At 40.1% G+C, this 25,708-nt stretch overlaps 1 protein-coding gene and 1 long non-coding RNA gene across 2 annotated transcripts in view; one reads left to right on the forward strand and one right to left on the reverse strand.

Annotated features, from left to right (window-relative positions):
• LOC134353362 (uncharacterized) lies at positions 1–17,244 on the forward strand. The gene is made up of 3 exons (XR_010019596.1): positions 1–97; positions 9,648–9,720; positions 16,623–17,244. It is a non-coding gene; the product is annotated as an uncharacterized LOC134353362 (long non-coding RNA).
• The window catches only part of rab33a (RAB33A, member RAS oncogene family), a 22,510-nt gene continuing 2,780 nt past the window's right edge, over positions 5,979–25,708 (reverse strand). Inside the window, exon 2 of the mRNA XM_063061394.1 lies at positions 5,979–8,230. Coding sequence (XP_062917464.1) covers positions 7,787–8,230 — 444 coding nt within the window. The 3' untranslated portion in view covers positions 5,979–7,786. The remainder of the gene's footprint in view (positions 8,231–25,708) is intronic.

The following is a 25,708-nucleotide window of genomic DNA, read 5'->3' on the forward strand; positions in this document are numbered from 1 at the left end:
CCATGTTTCTGAGACCCTCTCCAGCATCTGCACTTCTCTATCCATGGACACCTGTGCATCTGCTTGGCCCCTTAGTCCACTGAAAGCAGCTGCTCAGGTAAGATGGTGGCATGCTCAGGCACAGCAGCTTCTACGGGGTCAACCAAACCTGTTATTGTCTTTTTTAAGTGTAATTTTTATGACCAGAAGACCCTGCTGGACATTAAGGACTTAAAAGTATTGTAGGTCTCCTCTATCAGTGAGTTGCTTGTTGGCAGAGAAACAGAAGGAACTGGACTTGGTGCAGACCGTGACGCTGCCTGCAAAAGAGGTATCGGTGCGCAAAGGAGATGTGCAGTCGAGTAGTGAGTGATTGGCTTATTTGTTTTTCTTGTGTTCGCAAGACCCTATAAGACATTATTGGCGTGGAATTATGTAAGTCCAATTCATTGTTTTATTGATGAACAGCAGGGGAACTGCACGGCCTCAGTCATAGCGAGGACTAGCCCTCAGACTGCGGCGTTGCATGTTTGCAGCGGCCTAGGGGGAGGCGTCAGATTGGGGTGCTCCTCCGCAGTGCCGGAGGTGATGTGGCACGGCATCCATGCTGAAGTTGATGCTCTCCCCCCCCACCTCCAGTGTTCAATCAGCAGAAAAAAGGCTGAGTTCTGTTTGACTGCTGACTGCTACAACATTCATGGAACTTGGGACTTGGAGATGTTTTTGTGTGCTTGTACTTTACTGTTATCTTATATGAGCTATAGGTGTATTCATGTATGGCTGAATGACAATTAAACTTGAATTTAAAGTGACATTCCCTAGAATTCCCTCGAAACCTTTGGATCTCTCCATCCCTATCCTCATCGGGCCCCTTCATAATTTTCCCTTTGTTGGTTCAGCCAGTAAACATGTTCCTTTATGGCTCTATAAAGGATTTCGAAGTAGTTACTCATGTTAAATGTGCTTTGGTGACTCTGAGACCAATCTACAGATTTGATTCATTGTATATTTACACTACATGGTATGATTATTATTTATAAAGTTGTTTAGAACTAAGCTCAGCTTTTAGATGTGAATCTTCCTGGGGGAATAAGTAACAATACTGAACTTCAAATTGTTTACAGGCACCAATACTCAATAATAGGATGAATTATTAATTATCATATGTCCAAAAGGAAATTAACCACAAAAAAGACTTGGATATACCACAGACACAGTCTCCCAAGAGGAAATTACTGCACATTTATTTATTCTGCATGCTTATATGCTGATCAGGCATCATTTAATTGCTTATAATACGATCCTGAAGAGGAGAACTGCGACTTCAAACAATTAATCCTTTGACCCAGTTGCAGTTCTGAGGTGAGAAAGTTGATAAATAGATCATCCATAGAAATCTGTCTTATCAAGGAACTGCCATTCCACATCAATCATAAATGTTTTAAAAGACTGGGAAGGTACTAGTTATTTTCCTGTTCTATAGTAGGAAAGGTAAGTCGCAACCAGAACTTCTCCCGGTTACTGGGCAATTTTCTTCCACACCGCTCTGATGTATTGGGAAATCGTGTATGAGGCAATTTACAGCAGATGGTTTGCCATTGCCTTCTGCCGGGTGAGATTTTTTTTTAAGAGAGCACCAGCTCTTAGCTCAGCACAGATGGAGAGCGTGCAAGGGTGCCGGCTGGAATCGAACTCGGGACCTCCCGCCCCAAAGTCCAGCATTGGTGCCACTGCCAGCCAGTATGGAAGCAAATTCATTTATTTTACCTGATCTTTTTGCTCTTTCTGCTTTGAAGAGCATCCCATTTTCCCAATTACACATTATTTTGCTTACTGCAAACCTTTGAGACTGATGGACAACATAGAAGAACTTGGCGTGGGAGGGGGTGGGGGGGGCTAGCATAGCACAGTAAGGATTTATCTGGGCAAATCCCCGAATGCAGTAACTTTCTAAACAGAATGAAGATGGGGATTTGGGGGAAATGGGAATTCAGTGAGAAACAAAGTAGGAAGCATTCTGTAGTTTTAAATTGAAGTTGACAGCTAAGCTGTAATTAGAGTTATAGTGGAAGGAAGGAGGTAGACCAATTGCTCATTATATGTTATTAAAAGGTACAAAATGGTAGCTTCAACAGTGGAGTTTAAGTGAGAAAAGAATTGGATGTCTAGCTATTTGGGGTGACATGATATCTAAAGTGAAGATTTGGTAAGAACGGTATTTCCTGGCTATGCAATCACTTTGCTGCATGAGAAGGCTGGGGCAATTCCAGAGTACTAACTACAATTCTGAAATTCGCACCATGGGATAGATATTTGGGGAACTTCAAGTGGCATTAGGGAGAGGTCATTTCTGAAATTGTCAATGTGAAATCTGCTTTACATGTTATTCTGCTGCAGCCAAGGTCAAAGGAACATCCAAAAACTTGATGTCTTTGAAGCAAAGGAAAGAAAGAAAATTATATTGGAGGACTCTTGACGTAATACTACAAGAGGCATGGAGAAAGTTACAGAGCAGACTCTCAAACGTGGCAAAATCAGATCAATTCCATGCACAAAGAAATATAGAACAGAACTGGTAAACAAGTGGTTGGACAGATGGATGGGGTCCAGACTCCAGGGACATTGGAACCATTTTCTAGGACAAGAATAAACTGGGCAAGATGAATGCTTCGCACATTAACAGGAGATATACTTATGAACTTGCAAGGGAGCTCACTAGTCTTTTGGATAGATTTTTAAAAAGGTTAAAAGGGGATAGACAAAAAGATTACAGCAGTCACAGACGGATGAAAGAAAATGGCATTCAAACTATTTGGCAGTATGCAGGAGCTCAATAATGCTGTTAAAACATGTACTGGCTCTAAAAGAAGATGGGATAGGTCTTAAAAGCAAAGTTATATGGAACATTCATAACAAATTAGCCCAGAACGAATACTATTAATTATGAGCACTACAATTTAGGATTGTAAATTCTATGTCATAGAATATTTATGAAAATAATATAGAAGTCCAAGACTTAGTTACATGGCATTGTTCCATTTATAGAAGCTCAATGAAATTTGACCAATTTTAAAATTAAGGACGGTTTTGATAAGATAAATGAGACCATAAGACATAGGAGCATAATTAGGCCATTTGGCCCATTCAGCTAAGCTCTGCCATTTGATCATGGCTGATTTATTTTCCCTCTCAACCATATTCTCCTGTTTTTTCCCTGTAACCTTTGATGCCTTTACTAATATTTATTATCAACTACCACTTTCAATATACTCAATGATTTGGCCTCTACAACCATCTGTGGTAATGAATTCCACAGATTCACTATCCTCTGGCTAAAGAAATTCCTCCTCATCTCTGGTTAGAAGGGACATTCTTCTTTCTTGAGGCTGGACCTTCTGGTCCTAAACTATCCCACCTTTGGAAATCCTCTCTATGTCCACTCTATCTAAACCTTTCAATATTCTGTAGGTTTCAAATAAATCCTCCCTCATTCTTCTGCACTCAGTACCAGCCCAGAGCCATCAAAAGTTCTTCATACATGTTATTCCTTTCATTCTGGAATCATTCTCGTAAACCTCCTCTGAACCCTCTCCAATGCCAGTGAATCCTTTCTTAGATATGAAGCCAAAAACTACTCACAATACAGTACTCCAAATTTGGTCTGACCAATGCCTTATAAAGTGCCAGCATTACATCCTCTTGAAATGAATGCCAGCAATGCATTTTACCTTCCTTACTACTGACTCAACCTACAAGGAAACCAGAACTAGGACTCCCATATCCCTTTGTACCTTTCAGAACCCTGTTCGGAAAATAGTCTACACCTTTATTCCTTCCACCAGAGTGCATGACCATACACTTACCCACTCTGTATTCCATTTGGTCTTCTTTGCCCAGTCTCCTGATCTGTTCATGACCTTCTACAGACTCCCTACTTTTCGGACATTACCTTCCCCTCCACCTATTTTTGTATCATCTGCAAACATGGCCATAAAGCCATCAATGTTGTCATCCAGATCATTAGCATTACGTGAGAAGTAGCAGACACAACGTTGACCCCCGCAGAAGACCAGTCATCACCAGCAGCCAACAAGAAAAGGCTCCCTTTAATGCCACTCTTTGCTTCTGCCAGTCAGCCAATCTTCTGTCAATGTCTTTCCTGTAATGCCATGAGATTTTAACTTGTTTAACAGCCTTGAGTGCGGTACCTTGTCAAAAGCCTTCTGAAATTTCCGAGTAAACAACATTCCACTGAATTTTCTTTGTTTATCTTGCCTGTTATCTCCTCAAAGAATTCCAACAGATTTGTTAGGTAAGGTTTCCCCTTAAGGAAACTCCACTGACTTTGGCCCATTTCATCATGTGCCTCCAGAACCCTGAAACCTCATCCTTAAAAATGGACTCAACATCTTGCTGTCAGGCTAACTGGCCTATAATCTTCCGTCTTTTGCCTCCTTTTCTCCTTATCAGGTGTGGAATGGCATTTGCGATTTTCCAGTTCCCTGGATGAAATGTTTTCCAGTGTCAGTAGGGTCAGAGTATAGGGAACATGACTTGAAAGTAAATGCCAGAGTCATTGACATAGAAACATAGAAAAAGGTGCAGGAGTAGGCCATTCGGCCCTTCGAGCCTGCACCGCCATTCAGTATGATCATGGCTGATCATCCAACTCAGAACCCTGTACCAGCCTTCCCTCCATATCCCCTGATCCCTTTAGCCACAAGGGCCATATCTAACTCCCTCTTAAATATAGCCAATGAACTGTCCTCAACTGTTTCCTGTGGCAGAGAATTCCACAGATTCACCACTCTCTGTGTGAAGAAGTTCTTCCTAATCTCGGTCCTAAAAGGCTTCCCCTTTATCCTCAAACTGTGATCCTCAAACATGACATGATCTGGCTATTGTTCACGATTGCACTTAATTAAAAAATGCAGCATATTCTGTACTGGAATCTTTAATGTTGTTGAAATCAGATTTTAATGTAAGTTTTAAATTGGAAAATATATGGAGATTAAAAAATAGGTGCAGAGTAATGAATTAAGACTAGGAGAGTGAAATTAATGGGTGGGGGCTCTCTCAGTACATTAGTAAATATGCCACAATATCCCCTTATGCTATAAAGTTCATTGATTGTACCCATCATTGGGCACTAAATGCTATAAATTCAGAATATAATTCAGTTATTAACTTTCACCTGATTGCTACAGTCATGATGATTAATTTGAGAGAGTTTTATCTTCAGAGTTTTGCAATGTGCTATTCCACCAGGTGATTACACTGTATTGCCCCACAGGTGGAGGAGTTTCAACCATGCCAAGAGGATAATTCTCAAAAGAAAGACGTTCTTTACCACACAAAGATAAATTTAAAGTATGAGAAGAAATACTTTTAATTTTACAGAAGCATTTCAGCAGTTAAATGGAATCTACACGTCAGGCATTCTTCCCCAATTAGCAAAAAAAATAATAATTTCTAACTCTTAGCTCAATCAGTGTCAATAGTGTATGGCATTTTTAGCAAGTTGAAGAATTGTGATGAAAGTTGCCTGCACTCTGTGGGAGCAATGCAAACCAATACACTAATTGGTTTAAAATGCTTTGCAGGTTCTTCATACGTTTATTAGTAGGCGTCAATAAAAAAAATGGAATGCCTTTTATATACATTTACACAAGGTGTTCTGGGTACTGTTGACAAGGTCAGCATCCAATTGTCACCTTATTTGCCCTTGAAAAGGTGAGCTCATTTCTTGAATTGCTAGAGTGAAAGTAATTCTAGTGTATTGTTAAGTGGAGATTTCTCGTATTTTGACCCATTGTTGACAAAGGATCCACAATGTAGTTCCAGATCCAGAAAATATGCAACTTGTGGGGCGGGGTGGGGGGGGGGTGGAATCTATAAGGTCAAGCATTCCCATCTGGGACTACATCCCATTACTGCTCTTACCATGACTATTTCTTCATCCCAAAGATTGAAAAAAAATAGTTTTCAAACTGATTGCATTATATTTTATTTTCTTAGCTTTTCATTGGATTTTTAAATTAGAAACAGATTACATTGTATTAAGTTACAAGAAGATTTACACACTGCTTTCACAGTGCATATCAATAATAAAGAATTTACACGAACTACAGTACAATACTTTCATCAGCACAACATCCCTAACATGTACTTTAGATTCAATTCCAGCACCATCATCTGTCTCAAGACCTCAGTAAACAGCTGTCCTGTTTGGCCTAATCCATGTTCAGCCTAATGCATCTGTCTGACATTGTTGTCAAATATTGGTTAATTAGCACAGAAATGTAATGATATATTTCACACTAGCAGTTCAAATAGGCTGCAAGCATGCGGGGTCTGGAGGAGACAGAAACAGAAAGCAACAGAAGAGAAAGGTCTTCCACTGTTTTCCTAAGTCCACCAGTCAACATGTTTATCCCCAGAATAAACTTGTACAGGTAGCACCTTACGCTGTTCAGAAATTTTGCCACATTTCTAAAGAAAAAGGTAACTGCTAGTTTGAATCCAGCAGATTTGATGCCAGCAAATATAACTGTTTCATACATAAGAAAGGGGAGGGAGGGTCATAATGTATGCAGAATGATGACTCCTGGCTTTTGTTAAGAGGACCAGCACCAGAATCATTGAATTTACTTCTTTGAATTTTCTAAAACTGAATTTTTCTTCTTCAGTTTTACAAAAGGGGGCATACTGCATGAATAATTTCTCCATCACAGCTTTCTGTAACCATAAGATTTATTTTAAAGAATACTGATCAAAGCTGAAAAGGGAACCATTCTTCTGCCATTCTTTATTCAGTCACTACTCAGAATACCATGAGCAATCTAATAACTGCCTTTCCGTCAAATGTTGAGAAAGCTGATTGCTGTTTCTCCAGATTATAATTGATTTGTCTGGCAATATTTTTGTCACAATTCAAGATGAGACATTTGACGTGGCTTCTTCATCACCATGTCTACCTTTAACTGCTTTTGCTTCACTCAAAGCTTATCCAATTTTTCCAGTGATGCTGGACCAGACTTCTAGCAAATCAATAGAAGAGGTTGAAACTGAGAATCTGTAGGAACGCTCAGCCAAGACCCCTTGAATTGGAAATCTCAGCAGAGACCCCATAAGAGATGTCCACAAATAAAATTCCTTCCTGTAAAACTGCTTTAACATATAGGTAATAAAAAAGATCAACTGAATTCAACACATCCATTCAAGAATTCTGACTGTCAACATACACTGGCCTTTTGGAGGGGAGAAAGAATATTTAAAAGACTAGCAGTTCCAAGAACAGCATGGTTCAAAGCTCAAGCCACTGGTGACATCAAAGCACAGACTTGTACTAATTCCACAATACAATGCACCCAACAGGGAGCACAGACTGAGCATCAGGGCTACATGTTGTTGCCTTATCTCTAACCTGTATACCCTTTAAATGTGATTTTCCATTGATAGCATATGATTATGGGAATAGCCCTTATATTTCATGCACCCAGAACTTTTAACTATACAGTTGGGAAGGCAACCTCACCAGCATATCAACTTGCACATCACTGCATTATTTACAAACGTGGCAGTGTTTCACAAGATACTTTCCAAATGGTAATGTTTATTGGAAATCATTGAAAGGTTATAGATAGTTATAAAACAACTTTGATTAATTGGGTGTTTTTGGTCTTAGGAAATCCAAAATTATTTTCTCAGAAATTTTGTATACATTGAAGTACAAGCAAACAGTTTTAACAAACTGACACAGGCACAGTCTAACAGCTTCCATTCTCACCTCCTCATTCTAAGCCACTCAACATGGGCATGTACTCCTAGTGTTTGATTGTGAAGCATGAGCTTTTTTATCTCTTTTCGGCATCTCCTGGAATGTCAATGTTTTTTGCGCCTTCAGCTTGCATGCAAGAGACATGAAAATGGATTCCACGTGGTCACTTTCTTTTGGATCTTTTGCTGACGTCTCAAACAAAAGCATGTTGTTGGCGTCTGCGAAGCGGAGTGCTACATTGGAAGATACCTGGATCTCATTGGTGAGATCGCACTTGTTGCCGACCAGCACCCGTGGCACATTGGGCGAAACCGAGTGGTTGTTGCATTCTTGAATCCAAGCTTTCAGGTTTTCAAAGGAAGCCAGTTTTGTTACGTCATACACAAATACCACAGCATGTACGTTCCTGTAGTAGTGTTGTACCATGCTTTTTCTGAATCGTTCTTGCCCCGCTGTATCCCAGACCTGAATCTGAAAATAAGAAGGAGGAAGTTACAGGAAATAATAATGGAGGTAATGTTATATACTTAGCTGCTACAGTGTTCTCTCCTCTTTAGGTATAAGTGATTAACTTTCACAGACACCATCCAGTGGATAATGAGAATGCATGAAAGTATATGTTAGTGGCGGTGGGGTATGGAAGAATACGGAATGAATCCCATAACTGCACATGCACTGTCCCTGATTTTGCCTTACTTGCTCATCTGAAATTAAATGTAACAAATACTATTGTTTCAGCAATAGCAATGCAGAACAAAAAACACATTTCCAAAACTGCTCAAAGGATGTAAATTCAAATGACTCTTAAGGTTAATGTTGATGATGGAAAGAAATTCATTATACACCAGTTATTGAAAATGGGCATGCAGGTACAGCAGGCGGTGAAAAAGGCGAATGGTATGCTGGCATTCATAGCAAGAGGATTCGAGTACAGGAGCGGGGAGGTACTACTGCAGTTGTACGAGGCCTTGCTGAGACCACACCTGGAGTATTGTATGCAGTTTTGGTCCCCTAATCTGAGGAAAGACATCCTTGCCATAGAGGGAGTACAAAGGTTCACCAGATTGATTCCTGGGATAGCAGGACATTCATATGATGAAAGACTGCATCGACTAGGCTTATACTCATTGGAATTTAGAAGATTGAGGGGGGATCTTATTGAAACGTATAAAATCCTAAAGGGATTGGACAGGCTAGATGCAGGAAGATTGTTCCCGATGTTGGGAAAGTCCAGAACTAGGTGTCACAGTTTGAGGATAAAGGGGAAGCCTTTTAGGACCGAGATTAGGAAAAACTTCTTTACACAGAGAGTGGTGAATCTGTGGAATTTTCTGCCACAGGAAACAGTTGAGGCCAGTTCATTGGCTATATTTAAGAGGGAGTTAGATATGGACCTTGTGGCTAAAGGGATCAGGGGGTATGGAGGGAAGGCTGGTACAGGGTTCTGAGTTGGATGATCAGCCATGATCATACTGAATGGCGGTGCAGGCTTGAAGGGCCGAATGGCCTACTCCTGCACCTATTTTCTATGTTTCTATGAAATATGGCAGGCATTTTACACCATGAAGACTCTACATAGAAAGCAATGCAGTGAATAAGAAACAGCTGGTGCTGGAAATACTTAGCAAGTCAGTTAGCATTTGTGGAGAGAGAAACAAAATTAACATGATAAATCAATTACCTGGTTTCAGAACTGGATGATGTTGGGAAATAAACATACATTTAAGTAATAAATGAAACAAATACCCAGCTTTTCTTTTGCTGCTGGCTTTAAAAAGGGAACACTACTCTGTTTAAACGTTCATCAGATTAATAAACATAGCACAGAATGAGAACCAAACTTGAGTCCTTCCCTGTTAATACATCATTTTTTTTGTTCTTGTTTCAGGGTGACTATTGCAAACTTCCTAAAGCAAAATATTGGACAGTCTGTGCCAGAGATCCTTGAGATGAGAGTGCAGGTAAATAAGTCCTTCAAAAGAAAAACTATAACATCTGGCATTGTGATCGGTATTTATTTCTTGGTTGTTTTCCAGTCTCAGCATCTATACACTAGTAAGATCACAAACAAATGTAAATAACCTTCCAATTAATATTATCATGAGAAAATCTGCGGATGCTGGAAATCCAAGCAACACACACAAACTCAGCAGGCCAAGCAACATCTATGGCAAAAAGTAAACAGTCAAAGTTTTGGGCCGAGATCCTTAGTCCTGATGAAGGGTCTCAGCCCGAAATGTCAACTGTTTACTCTTTTCCATAGACACTGCCTGGCTTGCTGAGTTCCTCCAGCATTTTCTGTGTGTGTTGCTTCCAACTAACGTTACTGTGTTAAACTTCTGGTCATAAATGGAAGTCAGTTTTCAGTTCTTAAAATGTGAATAGAAAGCAGTAATCAGCTTGAAGTTAAAAAAAACTGCCTTGTAAACAAGCTCTATTTGTAGAACAGCTGCTCTGTCTAAGAGAAGTAGGATGTAGTTCACCACACCAGCTTCATTGCTGTTCGGTTTTGCAGTACAAGACAATGGGTTGTTTAATTTGAGTTGCTCAGACAAGCTGTCTTTAAATTGCTTAGTTTGAGGAAGACTCAGTCCTGAAGAAAGGTGTCAGCCTGAAATGTCGACTGTTTATTCATTTCCTTAGATGCTGTCTGACCTGTTAAGTTCCTCCAGAATTTTGTGTGTGTTGCTTTAGATTTTCAACATCCGTAGACATTATCATGTTTACTTTAAGGAAGCTTGCAGACCAAATAGCTAATATCATATAGCATATCAAATAACGCATCTAGTAATCTAATAATATTGGAAGGTTTATGTAGTTAATGAAGTTAGCTTCATAGCATTAATGTTGAGGTCTCCAAGATGCTTTTAGACTGTTTGTGTTAAAAGGATATCTAAGGAAATATCATATGTGTGTGTGAAGTCACCCACATGATAGGGAAACAGTATAAATGTGGCACTTGTCAAGAGCTTTCAGAATTGGACTACTGCTGAATAATTGTCTAAGATAATACTTCTAGTATTACATGACCACATTGGGAGCCAAGTGTGATGGCAATGGGTTTGCTGACCAGGAAGTTCTAAGTTCAAATGAAGATATTACCTCACCAAATCTTTGAAGATTAGTTAGTTACAGTATAATCTCACCTTAAGTAAGAGTACTCTTGGCTATTTGTATCTGATAGAGCTTAATGACTTCATTTGAATTTAGAACTTCCCAGTCAGCAAACCCAATGCCATCACAGTTGGCTCCCAATGTGGTCTCCACATCCACTATATCAAGGCCTTTCACCGTTCGAAAGGTTTCAATTAGGTCACCCCCCCCCCCAATTCTTCTAAAATCCAATGAATACAAGCAAAGAGCCATCAAACGCTCTTCATATGACAAGCTGTTCAATCCTGGAATCATTCCTGTGAATCTCCTTTGAACCCTCACAAAATGGCAGAGGAACTCAGCAGGCCAGGCAGCATCTAGGGAAAAAGAGTACAGTCAATATTTCAGGCCGAGACCCTTCAGCAGGACCAAAATGTTGACTATACTCTTTTTCATAGATGCTGCCTGGCTTGTTGAGTTCCCCCAGCATTCTGTGTGTGTTGCTTGGATTTCCAGCATCTGCAGATTTTCTCTTGTTTGTCCTCTGAACCGTCTCCAGTTTCAGCACATCATTTCTAAGATAAGGGGCCCAAATCTGCTCACAGTACTCTAAGTGAGGTCTCACCAGTTCTAGTCCTCTTGAAATGAATGCTAACATTACATTTGCCTTCCTCACCACAGACTCATTTTCATTTTTAAATCTTTTTTATTAATTATTATTGAGAATAAACAAAGAAAAGTACATCAAGATAATCAAGACACCATATCCGTACATATAATAAGATTTAAACTATCAACCAAACTAAACAGTATATCAATAATAATGTTTTAAAAAACAAAATGTTAAAGCTATTTTTCACCACAGACTCAACCTGCAAATTAACCTTTAGGGAATCCTGCACAAGGACTGCCAAGTCATTTTGCACCTCAGATTTCTGTATTTTCTGTCCATTTAGAAAATAGTCAACTCTTTCATTTCTTCTACCAAAGTGTATGACCATACACTTCCTGACACTGTATTCCATCTGCCAATTCTTTCAAAAGATTCTTTCAGATTCTCCAAATCTGTCTAAGTCCTTTTGTAGCCTCTCTACTTCCTCAAAACTACCTGCCCCTCTACCTATCTTTGTATCATCTGCAAACCTTGCAGCAAAGCCATCGATTCCATCATCCAAATCATTGATATGTAACATTAAAAAAAAAATCGGATCCAATGCAGACACTTGTGGAACCCCAGTCATCAGCTAACTAGAAAAGGCTCCCTTCACGTCCTGCCGATCAGCCACTCCTTTATCCATGCTAGAATCTTTCCTAAAATACCACGGGCTCCTAGCTTGTTAAGCAGCTTCATGTGTGGCACCTTATCAAAGGCCTTCTGAAAATCCAAGTACACAACATCACTCGATTCTCCCTTGTCAATCCTGCTTGTTATTTCTTCAAAAAATTTCAAAAGATTTGTCAGGCAAGATTTTCCTTTGAGGATGCTGACTACAGCCTATTTTATAGTGAGCCTCCAAGTACCCCAAAACCACATCCTTAACAATCGACTCCAAAATCTTCCCAACCACTGACGTCAAACTAACTGGTCTGTAATTTCCTTTCTTCTGTCTCCCTCCCTTCTTGAAGAGTGGAATGATATTTACAATTTTCCAGGCTTCCAGTACCATTCCAGAATCTAGTGATTCTTGAAAGATCATTACTAATGCTTCTGCAATCTCTTCAGCAACCTCTCTCAGAACCCTGGACCACCTGGTCCAGGTGACTTATCTACCTTCAGACCTTTCAGTTTCCCCAAGAACCTTTTCTCTATTTATGGTAACTTTATACTCTTCATGACCCCTGGCATCTGGATCTTCCATCACACTACTAGTGTCTTCCACGGTGAAAACTGATGCAAAATACTTCAGTTTGTCCACTATTTCCTTGTTCCCCATTACTACCTCTCCAGCATCATTTTCCAGAGGTCCGATATCCACCCCTGCCTCTCATTTACATTTTATGCATCTGAAGAAACTTTTGGTATCCTCTTTAATATTATTGGTTATCTTACTTTTATATTCCATCTTTACCTTCTTAATGACTTTTTAAATTGCCTTTTGTTGGTTTTTAAAAAGCTTCCAAATCCTCTAACTTCTCACTAATTTTTGCTCAATTATATGCCCTCACTTTGGCTTTGCCTTCTTTGTTAGCTATGGTTGTGTCATATTGCTTTTTGAATACTTCTTCCTCTTTGGATTGTATATATTGTATGCCTTCCAATTTGCTTCTAGAAATTCCAGACATTGCTGCTCTGCTGTCATCCTTGACTTTTTTCCCCAATTAATTCTGGCCAACTCCTCCCTCATGCCTCTGCAATTCCCTTCTCTTCCTCAAATTTCAGGGTGAATTTGATCATATTATGATCACCTACCTCTAAAAGGTTTTTTTTAACCTTAAGCTCTCGAATCAATTCCGGTTCATTGCACAACATCCCATCCAGAATAGCTGATCCCCTAGTGGGCTCAACCATGAGCTGCTCTAAAAAGTCATCTAGTAGGCATTCTACAAATTCCCCCCCTTGGGATCCAGCACCAACCTGATTTTCCAAACTACCTACATATTGAAATCCCCCTTGACTATTGTAACATTGCCCTTTTGGCAGGCTTTCTATCTCATGTTGTAATTTGTAGGCCACATCCTTCACTACTGTTTGGGGGCCTGTATATAACTCCCTTGCAGTTCTTTAGCTCTATCCGCAATGATTCAACACCTTCTGAACCTATGTCACCTCTTTATAATGATTTGATTTCACTTTTTACCAACAGAGCAACACTGCCCCCTGCCTTCCTGCCTGTCATTTTGATACGATGTGCATCCTTGGACACTAAGCTCCCAGCCATAATACTTTTTCAGCCATGATTCAGTGATGCCTACAACATAATTCATGCCAATCTACCGTTTTGGCTCTCCCCCTCCCCCTCCTACTTTCAAATCTCTTACTAGCTCTTCTTTCAGTTAGTCCTGACGAAGGGTCTCGGCCCAAACCATCGACTGTACCTCTTCCTAGAGATGCTGCCTGGCCTGCTGCGTTCACCAGCAACTTTTACGCGTGTTGCTTGAAATTCCAGCATCTGCAGATTTCCTTGTGTTTGCGTAATCAATGAGGAACTAGCTTCCATTGTTCATCATTATCCATAGCGGTTGAAAAGCATTCTTCTGACAGAACTACACACAAAATGCAGGAGGATTTCAGCAGGCCATGCAGCATCTATGGAAAATTGTAAACAGTCGACATTTCGGGCCAATACCCTTCAACAGATTGTCCTGATGAAGGGGTTTGGCCCGAAATGGCAACTGCTAATTTTTTCCCTGCCTGGTCTGCTGAGTTCCTTCAGCATTTTGTGTGTATTACCTTGATTTCCAGCATCTGTAGGTTTTCTCCTCTGACAGAACTACCAGGAATCTCATGACAGATAACAAGTAATATGCTACTGACTAATCAATATCTTGTTTACCTGAAGCACAGAGTTCATAATTCACTATAGAATCCCTAGAATTCTGTAGAATCCTTGTGCAGAACACCCTGAAGGTTAACTTGCAGGTTGAGTTGGTGGTGAGGAAGGCAAATGGCATGTTAGCATTCATTTCACGAGGTCTAGAATACAAGAGCAAGGATGTGATGCTGAGGCTTTATAAGGCACTGGTGAGGCCTCACCTTGAGTATTGTGAACAGTTTTGGGCCCCTCATCTTAGAAAAGATGTGCTGGCATTGGAGGGGGTCCGGAGGAGTTTCACAAGGATGATTCCAGGAATGAAAGTGTTATCATACGAGGAACATTTGATGGCTCTGGGTCTGTACTTGCTGGAATTCAGAAAGATGGGGGGGGGATCTCATTGAAACTTTTCGAATGTTGAAAGGCCTAGACAAAGTAGATGTGCACAGGATGTTTCCCATGGTGGGAGAATCTAGGACAAGAGGGCATAGCCTCAGTATAGAGGGGCACCCTTTCGAAACAAAGATGCAGAGAAATTTCTTTAGCCAAGGGGTGGTGAATTTGTGGAATCTGTTGCTACATGCAGTTGTAGAGGCCAGGTGATTGGATGTATTTAAGGCAGAGATTAATAGGCTCTTCTTGATTGGACATGGCATCAAAGGCTGCGGGGAGAAGGCCGGAAACTGGGGTTGAGGAGATTTTTTTAAAAAAGATCAACCATGACTGAATGGCAGAGCAGACTCGATGGGCCAAATGGCCTAATTTTGGTCTTATATTGGTTCTGAAATCAGACAAATCTAACCTCAAGACGCATAATGCAAAAAATTCAAGGTGATGTGAAGCAAAACACAAAAACACTTCCCATCACAGAAGCATTGCTGTAAGCAGAAGCATTATCAAGTAGTTGACTAGGCACTGAATCATTTGACTGTCCTTGCAACTTCTACATTCTGCTTACATCACTTGGTATTTGCAAAAATTTTCCTACCTTCTAAATCCAGAATAGCACACAGCTCTCGTAATATTTTTTTAAAAATTAGACATACAGGCCCTTCTGGCCCAACAAGCTACATCACATCTATTTAACACTAGCCTAATCACAGCAACATTTACAATTGCCAATTAACCTACTAATCGGTACATCTTGGACTGTGGAGGGAAACTGGAGCACCCGGAGGAAATCCATACGGTCACAGAGAGAATGTACAAATCCTTACAGACGGCATCGGAATTAAACTCTGAACACAGGAATACCTTGAGCTGTGCTAGGGCCATGCTAGCCACTATACTACCACGGTACCATCATAGTACATGTTCCATCATTACATAATCTTGTTATGTAATCGAATCACAAACAAGAGAAAATCTGCAGATGCTGGAAATCAAAGTAATGCACACAGTAATACTTCTGGTAATGTCTCTCCACTTCACCATTCCCATTTCCCTCTCTCTCTTATCTTCTTACCTGCCCATCACCTCCCTCTGGTGCTCCTCCCCTTTCTTCCATGATCTTCTGTTCTCTCCTATTAGATTCCCTCTTCTCCAGTCCTTTATCTCTTTCACCAACTGGCTCTTTATTTCATCCCTGCCCCTCTCCCGGTTTCACCTATCACCTAACACCTTGCACTTTGTCCTCCCCTCCCCCCACCTTCTTATCTCTTTTTCCCAGTTTCCAATGAATGCCTGTTGACTGTTGACTCATTCCATAGATGCTGCATTGGGCTGCTGAGTTCCTCCAGCATTTTCTGTGTATTATCTTGTTAAGTAAGTACAGTGTTGGGTCACTTGACATAAATGAAGGTATATACTTTATTTCTCTGAGAGAGAGAAGGTAGCCTGTAATAGTGAGAGGGGATATAATCAATTTTCAAAAAAGTAAATCATTGTCCAAAAAGGCATAAATATGTCACCATCTTGTAGTTAGTTTTCCATGTTAAATAGTGCTCCTGTCAGGATACACCATCTGGTTTTACATGGGTTTGAAAGGTGGTTACTTTGCATCCTATTTTTCTCCTCACTGCCGTGCCTTTCTTTTCTTGATTCTCCATACAGAATTGAAGCAAATTTGTAGGTATTTATAAAAGATAAAGTGATTTATTGGACAAATATTCAATTAAAAGTGCGCATGCGCCAGTCGTGCATGCAGCCTGGTACAGCCGTTCCGATCTATTCTTACTTTCTTCTTCTTACTTTTTAATTGATGTTATTTTTTGTATTTTTTTCTCTCACGGTAACATGTCGAAGCTGCACCTTCTCTAACATGCTGGTAGAGAGAGTTTTATTTGGGTTTTCTTTAGCGCTGGAAATGGTTACATCCCGACACGTGGGACAGAAGCAAGGTCAAATTGTGTATTCCACGGACCAGCAAATACCAGCCAGTTTAGTGAGCAGAGCGGCGGACACCCCTGCTGAAATCCGGAGGAAAACACACAGAGGATGCAGAGGGGGATCACAAAGCCGAGGAAAGAGGACCAGGTTGAGACAACAGAGACTTTTGGAGAAGAGGAGTTCGGTGGGTAATACCGTTCCGGCTGACCGGAAGTGCACTGAGAGCAGTAAGCGTAAAGGAGTTGGGTGCTTACTGATCTGGTTAACAACAGATGGTGCAATCCGGGTCATATTACGATCGAGAAACGTGTTTGTAGACCGGATATTGAACTGTTTACTGTTGGACTTCGGCCATATTCCACCGAGATACAACACTGGGTGGCACGGGAGGTCGTTCCTGCCTGTGGCCATCGAACTTGCAGCTCCTCCCGTGGAGGGCCAAACACCCTGAGCCAATAGACTGGTCCTGGACTTATTTTCCATCTGGCATAGTTTGCATTTTGTTGTTTGATTGTTGGGGGTTTTTGTATTGCTATATTTACACTCTATTCTTGGTTGGTGCGGCTGTAATGAAACCAAATTTCCCTCGGGATTAATAAAGTATATCTATCTATCTATCTATTTATCTATCTATCTACTTCTTTCAATAGTCAGGATAAGAAGCTTCCTGCATACAGGACTGAAGATACAAACTGGAGTCTTACTGTATCTTAGCACAGTCCCCAATATTAACCATACCTGTGTTAAATACATTGTCTATTGCTTCCTATATCAAGGATATAGCTAAGATAGATATCCTACGCCACATTCACAAAACAGGAGTATATACTGTAAATAGTTTAACAAAGTTGACAGAATATGTTAGTGGCTAGATTGTTGACGTGACTGTTAAAACAGTTAACTTTTAAAAAAAAATAATGTTATTGCCATACTGAATCACTAATTTGTTGACATTGCATTTAAAACTTAACACAAGTTTCACTGGAAATTTAGCAAGCTGATCTCATGCAAAAGCTCAGTAACAAAATGAATCACATCTGCTGCAGTGAAGTATCCATGCCAGACAGTTGCAAAGTAATAAACTGCAGAAATCTGGAATAAAAATGGCAAATTCTGAAAAGGTAGCAAATGTGAACAGAGAAAGGATGTTAACAATTTAAGTTAATAAACCTTTTTCAGAACCAGGAAACATTTCAAAAACTGCCTGGTATAAATGCTTAAGTGCTAAGCATGGAGCAAACAAAAGGGAATATCTGGGTGTCATGACAACAGCCTTTCCCTCAATGCCAGCAAAACAAAAGAGCTGTCATTGACTTCAAGAAATGGAGCAAACCTCATGTTCCTGTCTGTATCAATGGTGCTAAGATGTAGCTGGCTGAAAATTTCTAATTCCCAAGTGTAAACCACCAATAGCTTGTCCTGTCCAACCACAAAAATGATACGAACAAAAAAGCACACCAGTGCCTCTACTTCTTCAAAATTCTACAGAAGTTCAACATGCCCCTCTTGACCCTCACCAATTTTTGTAGAGGCACCACAGAAAGCATCCTATCCAATCACATCACAGCTTGGTATGGCAATGCCCCTCCCAAGACCGCAAGAAATTGCAGATTGTTGTGGATGCAGCCCAGTCCTTCATAAAAAATAATAGAATTCCTTTCGTGAACTCTGTCTGCACTTGTCACTGCCTCAAAAACACAGCCAGTATAATTAAAGATCCCTCCCATCCTGGATATTCACTCTCCTCCCTTCTTCCATCAGGCAGAAAAAACACAAGCTTGAAGACACACACACCAGGCTCAGGTAGAGCTTCTAGCTCATTGCTATAAGAATTTCGATTGGGCCTCTTTATGTTAAAGAACTCTTGATCTCACAGCCTACCTCGCCATGGTCCTTGTACCGCATTGCACTTTCTCTGTAATTGGAACGCTATATTTGCATTCCATTATTGCTTTTCTCTTGTACTTGCTCAATGTACTTTGCTTTGAAATTATATGTACGGATGACATGAAAAACAAAGTTTTCACTCTCTCAGTACATGTGAAAATAATAATCCAATACCTGTGAAAGAGTGGAGCTGAAGAGATGGAGAATGGCATGAGAAGAGGGTGGCGAAGGCTTTGTTAATAGCAACTAATACTGTCTGCAAGAGACTTGAATAGAGAGGTGGTGAAAAGACAGAGGACACTGGGGGGAGAAAAAAGTACCTGCTGTCACTGTGAGATACAGAGCACAGCAGTAGGAAGTCTGAAATCAAAGTGAGTGCTGGGAAAAGCCCAGCTGGTCAGGTAGCATCTGTGAAGGAAGAAAACCAGAGTTATGTAAAATCAAGCAATAGACTGAAAAATTAAAACACTGGAAAATATTGGAAATCAGAAGCAAAAATAGAAATCAGTAGACATTCTGAGCAGATCAAGTCGCTCTCCATGAGGAGAGAATTAAGGGGAAATTAGTAGGGGATTTAAGGGTTATGGGAAAAGGCAGGTAGGTTGAGATGAGTCCATGGTCAGATCAGCCGTGATTTTACTGAATGGCGGAGCAGGCTTGATGGTCCAGGTGACCTACCCCTGCTCCTATTTCTCATGTTCTTATGTAGAAGCAGAATTAATTTCCCAGGACAGGTGTTGTGTTTTCCTCCATACACTGAACCATATTAATTCTGTCCCCCTCCCAGTCCACTGATGCCGCATGCCCCACCAATCGCACCCAGAATTCCTTGCTCTTGCCAGGAGTGTTTGGTAGGTCAGCTGAGGTACAAACTGGAAAGGCTGGTTACCTGAAATTGTTAAATGATATTGAGTCCCAAGGACTAAAGCATATTGTGATGGAAGGTGAGGATATTGTTCCTTGAACTTTTGCTGGCTTTGCTGAAAATGAATAAAGGTGGAAGCTGCAGAGGTCAGTCATGGAGAATGAAGGTCCCAGGTATCTGCAAGCTCATAGTCACCAAATTTTTCATTAAATTATTGCAATGCAACAAAGTTGCTATGGATTTCAGAAGATTCTGTTTGGTAGGAACTATACTAATAATTACCAGATATGCAGCTGACATATGCTTCAGCTGCCATAAGGAACCCAATTACTTAAAATATAGTTATTTAGTTCATCTTATTTGGTGCTATGATCAAACAGCAACTATATTTATACAACTGTCATGTTGTGGGGATTTAATATCTTGACATGTTATGGGAAATTATCCAATGTATTATTAAGAAAATATTCAATACATATCTGTCATACCTTGTGCAAATTAGCTCATTTCATGTTTTTCCTAATTTCTATTGAAGTATGTTCACTGCGTATCTCTAAAATTTCACACTTGGCACTCATTTTGCTCTGCTGCCAGGCCCAAGTTCCAAACCAGCAAAGTCGCTGAGGTTCATTCGCTTCAGTTTAACAAACATCCACTTAGGATTGCCACCCTACTGAAGGAGTTTGAGAATGCGTCTAAATTTATAATTTCTTTACAGTCTGGAAGTGAATTCACATTAGAGTGTTTCAGTACTGCAAACCATCTGACACTGCTCCACTTTGAACAGCAGTGATATGTTGCCTGTGTTTATGTTGCATCAGCAAATGGTAAGAAATAATTTCTTGGTGAGATAGTGAATTCTCTGGAAACCATCTTTTGACTTGTATTGTGCTTAGTAACCATTTTTGCCCGGTGGTGTCTTGTGCAGGACCTTGGAACATGGTTTACTCTTAAACATGCAACGTAAATGCAATTTGTGATACTGCAGGAATTTTGTGGCTGTAATACAAAATGCATTGTTCGAATTACCCAGAATAAATTCAACAGCATCTTGAGGTGATCTCAACACTTCTTCCTCTGTTCACTAAACAAATTATCATCCTGAAACTCAATGTTTGAATTTACTTTATAATGTAGTGCAAAGTAGTTGGGAGTTAGCAACACTAGTCAGTAGCTTTGAATTGAAACTGAAACATGGCAAATGAATATTTAAGGTTTTGAATTTATGAATTTCAGCAAACCAGGCATATTTTCTGTACAAAAAGCAACGGTCAGGCTTAGTTAGTTAGTCAACCCACCCACTAATTTCTCTGCAAAACATAGGAAACTGCATTTAAGATGATGAGCTTTTTCCTGTTTGTGATTAAATGTAATAGATGGTTAACGTACGATGTAATTTATATCTAGGGGATACAGCAAATGACCGTGGTCTGGCACTGCTCTCTCCCTCTGTCGCTGACCTGTATTCCACTCAAATTCAGATGGTCTGCAATTAACCCGAGATAGAATGGTTTCTCTGTCACTTGGAATGCTGGGAAAGTGAGTCTTCATTCTACAAAACCATTCCTTTCATAAAACTTGCTGCTGCCCTGTGCTGATCTGCAAGCACCATCAACAATAGCGCCAAGAGCCAAGGAAAATTAGTGCTGGCAACATAAGTGGCATCCTTTCTTGTGCCAGTGTACAGAGGAGTGCTAAGAGATTAAGAGGAATTGAAACGTGTGTTTAAAAAAATGGCTAAAAATAAGGCTATTTTCTACCAAATTAATGCAGCATCACAAACAAATATACTTTGTCTTTAAATGATATCTGATGACTGGGATTACAGCCATCAATCTTTCAAATCAACATTTCTTCAAAGCCATTTCTGCCAGTAATCTTCAGAGATACCTCCAATAAGAGGTGAATGACCATACAGCTGGCTCTCTGTTTACTTATTCCAGAATTGCTGGGAAGTATTGGAAAAATTCTTTATTATTTTGCATTCAATTTTCCATCTCCCTAAAGTTTAAGATCTTTCACACATTTCCTTAGCAGAGTATCTCACAAAAAATTCTACATATTTCAGTTTTTCTGAAGCTAAAAGAACAGCATGATTTAATAAAACCATTTTGTTGTTTAGCCTCCACCTAATTGCTGTATACCACTGCGGCTGTACCGTCTGTTAGCAAATAGTGGTTCTTGGCAAGCTCTAGCTTCTCCCTGCGACAGCAACCAACCATTTACCCTTTCCCCTAGGAAAGCACATCACATCTGCTCAGAGCCTTGTGGAGTCCATTTGTTATGACCAAACAGTTAGTAGATCATCACACCAAATCTCGCTTTATGAAATTGTTAAAACTCAAAACAGAATAAAACAACAGGCAATTGAATTTTTCGTGAAGAACACTGAGCACATGAAATGTTCATTAATTTAATATAAGAGTGCCTTCAGTGCATTTTCCAGTGGAAATACCCATACATTTTCTGTTACATCTGCAATATCATTAGAAAAATTGCTATATCGTGAGGCAAACCCAAGGTCAGATGCTTCCCTGTATAGAAGGAAACTCTTCCACTTAACTAAACTTGCTCATTACTGTTGAATGAAAGAGAATACCCAGAGAGTTTCAGCCTCTCAGTCCAGGAATAATGTTAAATTAACTAAATTGATTTTCATTTAATTACAACTGCTGAGTAGCATGCCACTAAGCATGGACACTTAAAATGTTTCATAACTATTAGCATTTTATTTTATATAGCTTTTGTTGCTTGAAAGTATTTCTCATCTCCAGATTCTAGGTTTCAAGTTGTTTTCCAAAGTTAATGTGCAAAACTTCATTAGGAGCTCGAGGGGTTTCGGTATGTCGACAAAGGCTCTTGCAAATTCTTAAAGATGTATGGTGCAGAGCACTCTGACCAGTTGCATTATAGCCTGGTAAGGAGGCTCCAATAAACAAGATCTCAATAGGCCCAGAGGGTTGTAGATTCCAGCCCCATCACAGGCACAACCATACCCACAATCGTCCATTAGGAAGGCATCATCCATCACTAAGGTCCATGTCATTTTGAGACATGCCCTCTTTTCTTTACTACCATCAGGGAGGAGGTACAGGAGCAACAACGATTTAAGAACAATTTATTCCCCTCTGAATTAGCCATGAACCCATGAACACTGTTATGTCCTTTATTTTTGTATGATTTACTTCTCTATTCTGTAATTTGCAGTTGGTTTGTCTCTGTGCTGTACTGCTGCTGCAAACTGACAGTTTTTTTAAAGCAAAAAGTCAATGACAGTTAACATGATTCTGATTCTAAAAAGAACAGGAAATGGGAATGGTTTGAAGCCAACTTGGGATCACCATTTGTAACAATTTGTGGAAGTCTGTAGTTTGCTTAGTTTAATAGTTTTCTCGAACAATGTATTCTACCAGATTATCTCCTCACTAAAATGTTCCACCTGATTTTTTCTGGTGGTCTAGAGCCAGTTAAATCTATCTTGTTCTACTTGGAAATATTTTGTTGCAATTCATCTGCTGAATGAAATTTTATGCATTCATTAATCAAATCAAATAATTACAGAACAGACCAATACTAGCCAGCACTGAGTAAATGGAGCAAAGCTGTTCACATTAGGAGATGACTCTGGGTATGGACACAAAAATAAGTTTTTGGCCGTGAAGGAAAACCTTTTTTTAGAAAATACAGACAATAATTATGATCTGCAACTCACTGCCTGTAAGGTGGTAGCAATAAAATCAACTAGGGCTTCCACGAGGAAATTGGATAAATATTTGAGGGAAAATAATGTGCAGAGTTCTGGGAAAAGAGTGAGGAAATGGAACTGATGACATTCTTCTTCTAGGAACGAGCAAATACTCTAAAGAAGCTACATAACTTTTGTACATGCAGTGAAAATCCTGTGATTCTATGAGAATTTCTTCATAAATGCTCTGCTATTTGAACTCTTGAACTGTTTGCAGAATTTTCCACAATAGGAACAGTTATATAACCTGAGTGTAACCTCCAGTCAGCACATCAAAATTACGCAAAAGTCTTGCTATTGTTTCCACTGAAGGCTTACATAACACTGGACAAAATCATAACAAGGATCATAAAGCAAATGTTCTGACAGAGAGGGGGCTGTGAATCATACTCCAATCCCTTCTTAAAGTCTCGCCATAATTGATCACTGTGATACCAGAAGGTAATTTTTTTCCTGATTATCTTCCCATGAATATTATGGCACAATGCATACTGAAAAAAAAGATAAAATCTTTATTGTAGTCATATGTCAACAAATAACAGGATAAATAACTAGATAGATAGGTACTTTACTGATCCCAAAGGAAATTACAGTGTCACAGTAGCATTACAAGTGCACAGATATACAATACTAGAAGAGAAGCAAGAGGAATAAATAAAAAATAAGTTACCTTAAACAATCTAACAGGAGGGGGTCAACACTCGCCCAGCCATAGTCTGATTCATTATAGAGCCTTATGGCCAAGAATGGGCCACAGGACTAAGAATGACCTCATATAGCACTCTTTGGAGCAGGGCAATTGTTTTAGTCTATTACTAAAGGTGGCATGCAGAGGGTGAGAAACATTGTCCAGAACTCTCAGGACTTTCCAGAGGATCATTTGGTCTACCACAGCCTCCATTCTGTCCAGTTTGACTCCTATAATGGAGCCAGCCTTTCTAATCAGTTTATTGAGCCAGTTGGCATCACCCACATTGATGCCATTGCCCCAGCACACCACTGCATAGAAGATTGTACTGGCAACAACAGACTGGTAGAAGGTGAAGGAGAGGCCTGCATACCCCAAAGGACCTCAGTCTCCTCAGGAAGTACAGGCGACTCTGGCCCTTCTTGAACACAGCCACTGTACAGTATTGGTGTTCCACTCAAGTCTGTCATTCAGGTGCGCCCCCAGGTACTTGTAAGTCCTCACCACATCCATGTCCTTACCATCAGTAGTAACAGGGAGCAGTGCAGGCTTGGTCTCCTTAAAGTCCATCATTATCTCCTTTGTCTTACTGACGTTGAGCTGCAAATGATTCAGCTTGCACATTTCGACAAAGACCTCCACCAGGGCCCTGTATTCATCCTCCCATCCTCCCTTTATACACCCAACTCTTGCTGAGTCATCAGAGAATGTGTACAGATGACATAACCCAGTGTTGTATCTAAAGTTGAGGTATACAGGGTAAACAAGAAGGGAGCCATGGTGGGGCCCCAGTGCTGCTTATAGCCATGTCTGACACACAGCTCTGAAGCCACACAAACTGTGAGGTAGTCCAATATCCAGGATACAATGGAAATGCCAACTGCACTGAACAGATCTTCACCCCCAGCAATGAGGGCTGTATGGTATTGAAGGCACTTGAGAAATCTATAAAATCATAATCTTCACAGTGCTGTCCTGCTTATCCAAATGGGAGTAGGCTCTGTTCAGCAGGCAGATGACAGTATCGTCAAATCCAATGTGCTCCCGGTGGGCAATGACTATTGCCTTAATTAGAATAGTAAGTAGTGATAAGTATGAATTTCTCCTCATTATCTATGCCATAGTAGGTTGGTTGGAATAGACCATGAACAATGATATTCAATTGATAGTCCAAAATGCCAAACACCATTGTGTAAAATCATGCATTCAGAGTTTCATATCCAAATCACCATTCATTTCCTGTAAAAATTACACTGAGAATTACTGAATTCGCCCATATGAGCCACAGACACTACAGGAGATGAGCATAGTTTGATCTCTAATTTATAATTTTAGCTGATTAACACTAAGATAAACTAAAGCGAAAAACAACTGTCCCCATGATATCTCATAGTTTTGGAAAGTAATTCACAACATGAACGCCCAGTCCTGATTACTGCCTTGTGACCTCTCATAGTCTCTGAGCACGTATCTGTGGTAAACCGTGTATATATGTTGTAACTCGGTTACCTGTCTGGACACACCCCTCTGCTGACTGCCCCTGTGGCTCCTCCCACAGAGTCCTGTATAAAGGTGTTCGCCTTGCCCCTCCCCCTCAGTCCGGGGGGCAGACACTCACTGTGGAGGTCATATTGTACAGGGAATAAAAGCCTTTCAGTATTTTACCAAACCTCAGTCTTTTGGAGCAATTGAAGGTGCTTCAGTATCAAATACTTTTTTTTTAAAAACTGCAAGCTCTCACTTTAATGGCCTAAGTGCAAGTAATATTCACTTCTGCAAGATGGTAGTTTTCTAAGTAAAATCTATTTCAGAAGAGAAGCAGAGGGGAAAATCCAAGAAAAGTACAGAATGTGTTACAGTTGACAATATC

The sequence above is a fragment of the Mobula hypostoma genome, chromosome 10, assembly GCF_963921235.1.
Source record: "Mobula hypostoma chromosome 10, sMobHyp1.1, whole genome shotgun sequence".
NCBI lineage: Eukaryota > Metazoa > Chordata > Chondrichthyes > Myliobatiformes > Myliobatidae > Mobula > Mobula hypostoma.